The sequence below is a fragment of the Mesoplodon bidens genome (assembly GCF_964165515.1).
Source record: "Mesoplodon bidens genome assembly, chromosome: 13".
NCBI lineage: Eukaryota > Metazoa > Chordata > Mammalia > Artiodactyla > Ziphiidae > Mesoplodon > Mesoplodon bidens.
The window spans coordinates 9,908,856-9,920,476 of record NC_138169.1 but is presented as its reverse complement, the minus strand read 5'-3'; the positions used below and the strand labels follow the sequence as shown (position 1 = coordinate 9,920,476).

At 54.2% G+C, this 11,621-nt stretch overlaps 1 protein-coding gene across 1 annotated transcript; it reads left to right on the top strand.

Annotated features, from left to right (window-relative positions):
- The first annotated feature begins 5,427 nt into the window (after window positions 1-5,427).
- On the top strand, window positions 5,428-10,220 carry PHETA1 (PH domain containing endocytic trafficking adaptor 1). The gene is made up of 2 exons (XM_081252672.1): window positions 5,428-5,548; window positions 7,432-10,220. Exon 2 carries the CDS (start codon window positions 7,458-7,460, stop codon window positions 8,163-8,165), a length of 708 nt encoding a protein of 235 aa, XP_081108798.1. The 5' UTR covers window positions 5,428-5,548; window positions 7,432-7,457; the 3' UTR covers window positions 8,166-10,220.
- Window positions 10,221-11,621: the final 1,401 nt, after the last annotated feature.

Below are 11,621 nucleotides of genomic sequence, written 5' to 3'. Positions count from 1 at the left end.
AGGAGTTCGGACTTGCTCCTGAGGCAGTGGGGAGGTATGGGAAGGCTCTGAGCAATGGAGTACCATGACTCGATTTGACTTAAGTTTTACTAGGATCCCTCAGTGGAGAATGGATTCGGAGGGCACAGAGGTCAGAAGGTGACAGAAGGGAGACCCGAGAGAGGGCTACTGCCGACATTCTGCTTGGGATGGGGAAATGGTGGCCAAGATGGAGAAGTGACAGACTCGAGACATGGTCTGCAGGTAAATCATCAGGATTGGTAAGAGTAGCCACAACCCAGTTCTAGTTGTCAATTTCCCCTTTCCAGTCCTTCTGAATCACTGTCCCTATTCACAGTAGCCAAAAGGTGGAAACAACCTAATGTCCATTACAGATGAAAGGATAAACCAAATGTGGTACATCCATACAATGGAATACTATTCAATCATAAAGGAATGAAGTACTGATAAATGCAGTAACACTGATGAACCTTGAAAACATTATGCTAACTAAAAGGAGGCAGACACAAAAGGCCACATATTGTGTGATTCCAATTATATGAAATATCCAGAATAGATAAATCCATAAAGACAGAAAGTAGATTGGTGGTCGCCAGGGGCTGGCAAGAGGGGAGAATGGGCAGTGACTGCTAATGGATGTGGGGTTGTACTTTGGAGTGACAGACACGCTTTGGAACCAGGTAAAGCTGGTTGTTGTTCAAAACTGTGAATGTATCAAATGGTACTTGAATCGTTCATTTTATTTTATTTTTTGCTGGTGACTTTTAAAATTTGGGAGCTGTATCTTTTTTTCTTTATTTTCAGCTTTGTTGAGGTGTAACGGGCAAATAAAATTGTAAGGTATTTAAAGTATACACTGTGATGATCTGAAATATATACACATCATGAAAGGATTCCTCCCATCTAGTTAACTAACATCCATCACCTCCCATATTTGTGTGTGTGTGAGAACATTTAAATTCTACTCTCTCAGCAAATTTCAATCATACAATACAGTGTTATCAACTAGTCACCATGTTATACATTATGTTCACTTTAAAATGCTTAATTTTTTTAATGAGAATTTCACCTCAATTAAAAAAATAAATGATAAGGACTCCAAAAAAAAAAAAGAAAAGAAAAGAAAAGAAAAGATGCCAGGCTCTTGATCTCAGATTTCTGCCTTTTTTGCCCCTGTCAACCCTTGCTTCCAGCATAAGGGGCTCTGAGAACAAAGACTCATAGACTTCTGGGAAATTTTCCCCACACCAAGGACAAAATGCCCATGTGCCTGACATTTTCCTTATCTGGCGAACATCCAGATTTGGGGAAATTCCAGTTTGCCTTTCCTGTCCAAGAAATTATGGCACCATCAGGTACAGCTGGATCCAGGGGCTCAGATGATATCAGATATCATCATGTATCTGTCTCTCCCTATGCCATGGGTCTTGACCCTACTTTCCTCTGTCCTGCTTTCACTATCAGGCAGGCTCTAGAATTCAACCACTTCTCTCCACCTCCACTGCCCCCACTCTGCTCTTAGCCACTATCGTCACTCACCTGGCCTACTGCAAGAGCTTCCTCCTTGGTCTCCTGGCCTCTACCCTTGCTCCATACAGTCCATTCTCCCCACAGCAGCTAGGAATCATGTTGAACCTAAGACACAGCATGTCCCTCCTCTGCTCAAAACCCTCCCATGACTCTCCATTCCTCTCAGAGTAAAAGCAAAATCTTTTCCACGATCCACAAGGCTCTAAGCAACCTGGCTTTGCCAATCATCTCTAACGTCATTTCCTACTATTCTTCCACTTGGTCGATCGGCACCAGCCCCACCGGCCTCCTCCCTGTTCTACAAACATGCTCAGGTGGTCCCACCTCAGGGCCTTTGCACTTGCTGTTCCCTCTGCCTGGGACATCCTTCTCCCAGATATCAAAATGGCTCCCTCCCTCACTTCCTTCAGGTCTCTGCTCCTCAGAGAAGCTTTCTCTGACCACCTTGTCTAAAACTGCACTCACAGTCTTTCTACCCCACTACCATGGATTATAGTCTTCCTAGAGAGAATCACTTCTAGATCTCATCTTATTTGTTTGCTGATTGACTCAAGGACAGCACCTGGCACAGTGCCTGGCACACAAAGGTGCTTAGTGAGAGGCTGTAGAATGAATAGATCATCCTGGTCTGTCCGGTTTCTCTCCTGCTCTCAGGCCAGGACTGGACAGTGATTGAGTCCTGGAAGGTGGTGGGGACGAGGTAGCAAGAGCAGGAAGTAAAGACAGGTCTAGGGAGGTGGAACTGTGTTATTTTGGATAGAACAAATTGAACAGCAATTCCTGTTTATTGAGAGCATCTACTGTGTGCCATGCACTTTATATACTATGATTGTCTTTATTTGACAGATGAGGAAACAGAGGGCTAGAGAAGTGGATTGATTTCTTTAAGGCCTCACAGTGATTAAATGTGACTTACTGGGACTTGAACCCAAGCCCGCCCAACTCTAGAACTTTCCCTCTTCACCTGGGGCCAGGGGTAGGGTTACCAGACATCCTGTCCATATAGAACAGTCCTGTATTGACTTTGTCATGACGCCTGGAATGTCCTGTATTCATCTTTTTTCAATAAATCACACGTTTTCAGCAGAGTTATTTTTCAAATTTAGCTGGGCATTAAATTTGCTAAATCTGGCAACCCTAGCCAGGGAGGAGCTCGAACTCCAAGCCTAGAGCTTGCTTCAGCGAGTGGTCTCGCCCAGGACTCCGATGCTTCTTCTGGGCGAATTCGCCCTCTATCCCTACCCCTGAGAGCGCGTTAAGTCTCCAGGATCTAATCTTCTCTCCCCGAATAGGACACTGGGAATTCCTAAACCGGTTGCTCTTCCTTTAAGAGTGGTTTCGAGGGCGGGCCCACAGGGTGTGGCGAATCCGGGGGTGGGTCGGGGCCGGGTTATCCAATCCGGGAGCGGGGGACGAAAGCAGGGGAGGCTCCGGCTTGGGCTGTTTGGGAAGGGTTAAAGAGGCGAGTTTGTGGGTAGCCGAAGGTCCGGCTGCCCCCGCCTCCTTACGTCTGATCTGCGCTCTCCCGCGGCTGCGCCGGCTCGGCCGCCCGGGAGACAAAGCACCGCCGCTGCCGCCGCCGCAGCCGAGCAGGTCCCGGACCATGGCCGGGCCGCTCCCCGGCTCCGCGTCTCCCGTCCCGCCACTGCTGCCGTCGCCCTAGTCCACGCCGTGAGGTAAGGCCGGACTGGCGGGGGGACCTTCGGGCTTACCAGCGAGGGTATGCAGGACCGGGCTCGGGCCGCCATGGGCCTCGGGGTCCCCCAGCCGTCTGGAGAGATCTCTGCTGGGGATATATCCATTTGCGATTCCACGCCAGTGGTACTTTTCCCATCAGGGACCGCAGCTCCAGCAGGCGAACTTGGCCGATGACCCTCCAGCCCCATAAAAGACCTCCGCCGCTGCGGGAACTCTGAGGACTAAAGCTCCACTTGGCTCCCACATTCTGCCGTTGACCACCTCTTCCAGGGCTCTGGCAGTCCTTTAAGGAACACACCACACACGAAAGGATAGAGTGCAGCTAGGAGCAATGGCCTGGGATGGGGGTCCTGGCTTCCTTGTGGCCCCTGCCCAGGGCAGCGCTGGACAGGAACTCTTCAGGGTTCTCAGTACATGTTTTTCTGCCTGTACCTGCCACACCCTCTCCAACATGCCCACTGCTCGGGGACACTTGTGGCAGCTGGATCCAACTCCAGGACCTGTGGTTCTGGCTTCTTTCCTTGAAATGGGTGGCAAAATGCCATGCCTCAGTTTCCCCAGAGTCCTGGTTTCTGGGCAGTCTGTGTCCTTGGAGACCTGGAGCTATTGTTTGCCTTTTTGACAGCTTCTTGACTGAGTGTTCACTACCTGCTCAGCATTTTGCAAAATTTCTCTTCAGGATTCATCTTTTCAATTCCGAGAGGGATGGATGTTAATATAGATGAGGCTGTGTTCTCAAGGCCCATCCAGCCTGGACTGGAGGAGGCAAGCTGGCTCTGGGACCAGAGAGGGGCTGGGTTGGTCCCCACCAGCTTCCTGCCTGGCCAGGCAGCAGTGCCCACAGCGGACTCTGAACTTGGAAAAGTGTAAGAGCAGGGCGAGATAAGCGGGGGACCAGGCCCTCCCAGAGGCTGGAGACTGTGCCCTTGCTGCTTCCTGCCCTCCCCTCCTTTCTTGCTGGGCTGGAGGAGGCGGGGCCATGGGCGGAGAGGGGTCCTGTGCTGGCTGGTGACCTTGGGCTCAGGGTGGGGTGGCTGCGTGGAGGGGAGCTGCTGAGTGTGAGGGAAATTGCTCTTCCTTTGGCCTTAATGGGTGGTGAGACTCCAAGATCAGCCCCTTTGGGCTGGTTGCCTAGAGCATGAGATTCTAGGCACAGAATTGTACCTTTGGGCGAGTTACTTAAGCTCTCTGTGTCTCAGTTTCCACATCCATGAATGTGGGATGGGGAAAAGACTCCTCATGGGGCTGTTGAAAGGTTTACGTAGGTAACTGTTTGATTCATTCTACAGGTTTTTGAGCACCAACTACATGCCAGGCACTGGAATTCAGACAAAGAACCTCTGCCCTCCTAGAGCAGGCAAAAATGACCCAGGTAATTTCAGGCTGAGGTATGGGAGAGTGACTAGGGGGGTCTCTTGTATACAGAGACCTCCTCCTCCTTGAGGAGGTGATGGTCAAGCTGAAACTGAAGGATGAGGAGTTGGCCACGTGAAGATATAGGGAAGGCATTCCAGGTAGCGGGAACAGCCAGGGCAAAGGCCCTCAGGTGTTTGAGGAACACCAAGGAGGCCAGGGTGGCTGGAGCCGAGTGAGCAAGGGGGAAAGAAATGGGGGAAGGGGACTTGGAAGACATGGGGAAGAATGAATTTTATACTGAGAGAAGTAGGGAGCCATGGGAGGGTTTAAAGTAGGGGAGGGGTGTGATCGGGTTTAGTTTTAATAGGATCCCTCTGTGGGGAATGGATCCTCTGGGGGGCCAGGGGAGGGGCCTAGGAAGGAGTTATGATCTTACCCTGAACAACACGGACAAGGAACAGGCAACGGTGGAGGAAGGGAGACCAGTGAAGAAGCTACTGTAGCTGTCCAGGCGAGCCATGATGGGGGGCCTAGAATGGAGGTGGCAATGAGCAGAGATGAGGCCACTGATTTGGAAGAGGCAGGGAGGGGATGAGGTGGACTTGATGAGTGATCAGATGGGGAGGTGGGGGAAACCAAGGGCCTTTTGCCAAGACAGAGAGCACTGAGGGGAGCATTTGGAGAGGCTGAGAAGAATGTCATCAGCTACCACAGCTAAGCACGTACTATGCCTGGCACCATGCTTAGCGCTTCTATGTAGCCACTGCGTCATCGTCACAACAACCCCGACTTAGGTGCTGTTATGATCCCATTTTACAGATGTGGAAGCAGAGGCCCAGAGAGGCTTAAAGCTTGCCCGGGGTCACATAGCCTGGACACTACAGAGCTGACATTTGAACCCAGAGAAGAGCAAGCCGAAACCAGAACTGAGCAGAGGGCAGGGAAGTGAGCAGTGGCCTGAGAGGTAGGAGGGAAATGGGGCGAGTAGGGTGGGTGGTTCCTGTGAGAAATGGGGCTGGGGTCCACATGGGAGTTGTTGTGGGGGTAGGGAGGAATCCCTCCCATTTTGCAGAGAAACTGAGGCTCAGAGAGGGGAGGCCCATGTCTGAAGTTACACAGCTCAGGGATGTAGAGCAGAGATTAAACACCCTGAGTCTTCAGGGGTTGTGGTCTTGGTTAGGTCAGCTGCTAGGTCAGGACAGGCACTAAATCACAGCTCATGTTGCCTCTTCCAGGAAGCCTTTCTTGACTGTGTAGGCTGGTGAGATGAGGTGGATTGGGTTGGGAGCAATTGCCTCCTCCGCCCTGGGTCAGGTTGCCTGTCTGGGCCCCACTGTGGCTAGCTGCTCCCTGGAGAGCCACCACCCATATCTCATTTCTCCAGGTCCTAAGGCACTGCCCAGGTTGGGGAATGAACATTAACTGAGCACCCACTGCATTCCAGCGACTTTATATACTTTCCTTCTTGAACAATGTGGCCAATGTCCTATGTAGAGTGAGATTTTGAAGCAGGAGCATAAGGTACATTTGCAGAGTGGCCATGGAAAACCCAAAGGGAGGGTGTAGCCACCTTGGGGACCCATGTGCCACCTGAGTCCTACCTGGCCAGTGTTTCCCTCATCATATACTCCTTGGAGGAAAGTGGTAAAAATCACTGTGGCCAAGTGCATAGAGTTAGATTCCTCTACTTCAAACGGGTGCACAATGCTCTCCCCCCAGCCCCTCCCTGTAAGTGTGGGCCAAGCCCTGGGCCCTTTATCTGGATTATTTCGTAACAGTCTTTTCTGCCACTGTGACTGCATCACCCACCTCTCCCCTTCCTCACTCTGCTCCAGCCTCACCAACCTCCTCAAGCACACTAGCAGGTTCCTACCTCAGGGCCTTGCATTTGCTATTCCTTCTGCTTGGCATGTCCCAGGGGCTCCCTCCCTCACCTCCTTCAGGTCTCTGCTCAAATGTCACCTTCTCAGTACAACCTTTCTTGACACCGACCCCCACCCCTTTACAATCAAACACTCCTTTTGTCCTTAACACTCCTTTCCCTCTCCCTGTCTTGTTTTTTCCAGACCACTTAAGACCACCTGGCCTTTCTCTGTTAAAGTACGGATAATGTACTCTATCTGTTTGTCAATTGTCTGCTCCCTTCACCTGCCACTACATCAGCACCAAGAGGGCAGCAACCCTCTCCATCCTGTTTACTGCTAGTGCCTAGAACAGTGCCTGGAACACAGTAGGTGCTTAATAAATGTTTGATGAATGAAGTCCCTACAGTCCTCTGGAATAGGTTCTATTTATCCCTGTTTCATGGACCCGCAAATCAAAGCTAAGTTATGAAATCAGCAGAGCTGGAACCTGACCACAAAAGGTCAGCTGGTCTGGAACCTGGGGATGATGGAAACAGCAGCGGCTGAAATGAGGCCTGGGTTTGAATTTCAGCTCAGCCCAACTTGCTTTTTGGCCTTGGGCCAGTGACTAACCTCTCTGAACTTTGTTTCCCCGTCTGTCAAACGGGGTAACGCTAGTCCCTGCCACCTAAGGTTTGTTTTACGATTAAATGAGTTAATATATATAAAATGCTTGGCATGCCCTAGGAATCCTCAACATTATTTGGGGGAGGTAGGACAGCAGGAGAGTTACCAGCCTGGCTTCTGGGGCCAGTCAGACCCGGGTTCGAGCCCTGGCTGTGCTCCTGAAGAGTTGTGTGAGTCTGGGCAGGCTGCTTCTGGTCCTTGAGCCTCAGTTTCCTCATCTGTGAAACGGGGGTGATGAGTGCTGTGGCAGCCGAGGGTGGTGTGAGATCACCCGAGGCGGTGGCTGCGTGAATAACCGCCGCCCCGGTGGGGACAGGTCCCGAGCCCCCAGGCCCCGCCGCCATGAAGCTGAACGAGCGCAGCCTGGCCTTCTACGCCACCTGCGACGCCCCGGCCGACAACGCGGGCTTCCTGTACAAGAAGGGCGGCCGGCATGCGGCCTACCACCGCCGCTGGTTTGTGCTGCGCGGCAACATGCTCTTCTACTTCGAGGACGCGGCCAGCCGTGAGCCCGTGGGCGTCATCATCCTGGAGGGCTGCACCGTGGAGCTGGTGGAGGCGGCCGAGGAGTTCGCCTTCGCTGTGCGCTTCGCTGGGGCCCGGGCCCGCACCTACGTGCTGGCGGCCGAGAGCCAGGCCGCCATGGAGGGCTGGGTGAAGGCGCTGTCGCGGGCCAGCTTCGACTACCTGCGGCTGGTGGTGCGCGAGCTGGAGCAGCAGCTGGCGGCCGTGCGCGCAGGCGGCGGCCCAGTCCCCCCGCGCCGACCCCGCGCGCTCCCGCCCAAAGAGAACGGCTGTGCCGTGTGGAGCTCGGAGACCCCCGCCGCCCCCGCCCCCGCCCCCGCGCCCGCTGGCGCCGCCCCCGCCCCCGCCGGCGCCGCCCCCAGCCCCCGGCCCGGCCCCGAGCCCCCGCCACTGCCGCCCCGCCGGCGGGCCTCGGCGCCCAACGGGCCTCTCGACTCGGCCTCCTTCGCCCAGCTGCACGAGTGGTACGGGCAGGAGGTCAGGGTGCTGAGGGACCAGTGGCTCCGCAGCCAGGCCCAGCCCTGAGGATAGGGCTGAGGGCCGGAACCAAGGGGAAGCGGTCAAGGCAGGGGAAGCGGTCAAGGCCAGCCTTGAGGCCAGCACTGGTACTGGTTCTGGTACCACTCCAGCCCCAGGCCCTGCTCTGTCAGGCCCAGCCCTGAGACACGGGGACCTGGTCCTGAGGGCAGTCGCAGTCGGCGTAAGCCCTGAGGTCCCTGCCTGGTCTGCTTTTGGGGACTCAGGCTCTGAGAAGATGCTGGGTTCTGAGGTGTGCTTTGGGACCTCTGTCATTCAGAGAAAGCCCAGCCTTGAGGAGGCCATCGTGCCTGATCCTCAGGGGAATCCAGGCCCTGGGTGATCCTCAAGCAGCCGGAGGGCTGGTTTTGTGGGAACTGTAGCCCCCAACCCAGCCCTGCAGGTGGCTCGGTCACCTGTCCTGCATCACCTAGCCGAGGCTTGTTGCTGGCAACAGGCGTCCACTGGGGCAGCTGGGACTTGTGAGGATCTGTGGCCTGGAAGGCACATGCCCAGTTAGCACTGGTCCAGAGGCTCCAGACTGGGCCTCACGCGGACAGGAGGCTGGGCTGTGCTACACCACACCTGGGCCTGACCCTGTGGCTCCAAGGCCCGCCGGAGGAGCTGCCTGGCCACTGGCTGCCTGCCTGCCTCCATAAGCGTGGGCTTTCACGTGTGCCCAGTACCGTGAGATGGCCTGGTCCCCGGGGTTCCCGGCCCGGAGTAAGGCCGAGGCAGGACTTTCCCCCGGGGCCTCAGCTAGGCCTTGAGGTGGTGCTCCTGGGACCGTAGCGGCCCTCTGGCCTCGGGCCATGTCTGTGCACCTGTGGTAGCCCTCATGCTCTCCCAGCACTCCTTAGCCACATCCTCTGTCTTTTCCCGAAGCCAGCCTGGGGCGGGGCCTCTCGGGAGCTCGCCTGACCTTGTCCAGCCCTGGGCTGCGCAGCTGTGGCCTGAGCTGACTTTCCAGCAGGTTCCCCTAGGGAGGAGGGGCCATGAGCTGACTCACGGCCCAGAAAGAGCCCAGGTGCCAACCTGATAGGGGAAAAGAAGCAGCTGCAAAGCCGTATTTGGCTTCCAGAACCCTCTCCCTCCATCGCAGCCCCTCTCTGAGCTCACAGACTCAGCCCCCTTCTCGCCCACAATATTCCAAGAGGGAGACCAGGTCTCGCTTTGCTTCGAGACCAACTTCTGTTTTTTACTCACTACAGTGGCCGTTCATCCAGGGAGAATCTCAGGGGGCTGGGACACCCCGGCCCTCAAGCTGGGTCATGTTTACAGTCCTCAGTGCCCCAAATTGGGACCCCCTGAGGACACCCCCACCCTAATCTTTATTTCCCCTGAGGCTCCCTCTTGGTGACAGACAGACTCGGCCCTTAGCCCCTTCCTGCTGCCTTTGGAGACCTGGGGCCTTGGGGAAGAATGGGGAGCTGTCTGTGTGTCTGCAGTCACCAGCTCACTGCTGGCTCAGTTGACTGGCGCTTCAGTTTTAATTTAAATACTTAGGGTATTTTTTTTCCTAGCAACAAAGCTTGGTGTTTTCACTGCTTTTGTTCCTTGTTGGCTGGTGGGAAGGGATAGGGTGCCTGGTTCTGGGTTTGGCCAGTGCGGGAGGGGGGGCTAGTTGGCACTGCCCCCAGGGAGAGGGCAAGGAGCCTTGGCTGGAGACACAGGAACCTCAAGAATCTCACCTGGTTCTTTGCCTTCTCCCTGGCAAGCCCTGCTCTCCTGCAGGTGCTCTGGGGGTCTTGGTACGCTTTCCATGCCCCTCTTCCCCAAGTCCTCAGTGGTGGGGATGGGGATGGCAGCTCTTGTCCACAGGCTTTGGGTCTCAGGGGGTGTTAGGAACTGCCCAATGCCCATGTCCTGGCCAGACCTAGCTGGTGTGGTGAGGTGTTGGCCCCAGTCCTGGTGTAGGTTTACAAGCACTCAAGGTACAATCTCCCCCCACCCACCCCCAAAGCACAACCTGCGGTCAGACTGCCTCCAGAGGTGGGCGGGGGAGAGAGATATCAGGCAGCCTGGGAGAGGGATATAAAGGCTAAAATAAAATAAACAAAGATTTGTCAAGTAATGGCTGGTTATATCATTCTTTTCCCCCCCATCAAAGTCCTGGATTGATTTGCCTGGCAGAGCCAGGAGCAGGCCCTACAAGAGAAGTGACTAGAGTGTGCTGAGTGCTCCCTGGCTGATGCTCCGTCAGGCACATTCTTACAACCTCTATGGTAGGTATTGGCCCCCTTTTACAGATGAGGAAACTGAGGCTCAGAGAGGTTAAGAAATCTGCCAAGTTCACACAGCTGAAAAGTGTCAGAGCAGGGACATAAACCTCTGGAATCCTTTGGAAAAAGGCAGAGTCTCTGAGAGGAATATGAGGAAATGGAGTCCCAAAGTTCCTTTCAGAGGGGAGAGAAGGCAGGAGTAAAGGTGAGGATAAAAAGTCAACTGTGGGCTGAAGGCCTGACAATTGGGAGGGATGCCAAAGGGAAAAGCCAAAATTTGACTCTTCTCACTGATCAGTTTCTGGTGGCTGCCTCCGGGCCTGGAGTGAGGAGGATTCCGGCACCAATGCTAGTTCAGAGGGAAATATCCTGTGATTGATTAGTGATGTCAGCTGTGAGCAAAGGGCGGATGGTGGCAGTATTTATGCTGTATATCTTATCTCAGACGCAAGTGTGTTTGCTGGGCTAATGGAGGATTTACAGATGGGAAGGGGCTGGCCCAAGGTCATCTAGTATGATAGACTAGGCCCTAGGTCCTCTTGATGTGGATCCAGAGCTTGGTCACATGTCTCTTGCCAGCCTGGAAAAATCATGCACATTCAGGAAAATGTGGCTTAGGATGAGCAACCTACAGTCCTCGGTCTGCAGAATAAGTTCAAAGAGCGAGAAAAAAACCAAGGTCAGGGAATCATGCTACAAGTTCAAAGAGCGAGAAAAAAACCAAGGTCAGGGAATCATGCTACTCGTGAGCAACCAGTACATGCTGAGTAATTCCTTCCACCTCTCCTGGGACCACAGCTGACAGACGGGGTTGGGGAAGTGCCTCCCCACATAGGCTGAGTTAGGGTGCTGCCCGTGGCATTTGTGACTGCGGCCACTGCAAGGCCTGAGGCACAGAATGGGGGAAATAGTGGAGAGGCAGCCCCAAGAGGGAGGGTCACAGGTGAGCCCTCACCTGCCCGGCTTCTTAGGAATGAAACGGAGGGGGTGACAAGTCAGTCAGTACCTCAGTGTTGTGCATCCACCTGCTAACAGTGTTTCCTCTTGACGCCGGGGAGGTGTTTGGGCCATGAGCCTAAGGAAGACCACAACATCCCAGGAGTGTGACAAAAGTTGAGGAAGTTGTCTTCACTTGAACAGTGTTTGGGGGAGACTGTATGTGTTCAGAAGGAATATTCTGGGAAGCCGCTTGGGGTAGGGGATGAGAACCTCAAGGAGGGCAACTAGGCCAGAAGTTATGGGC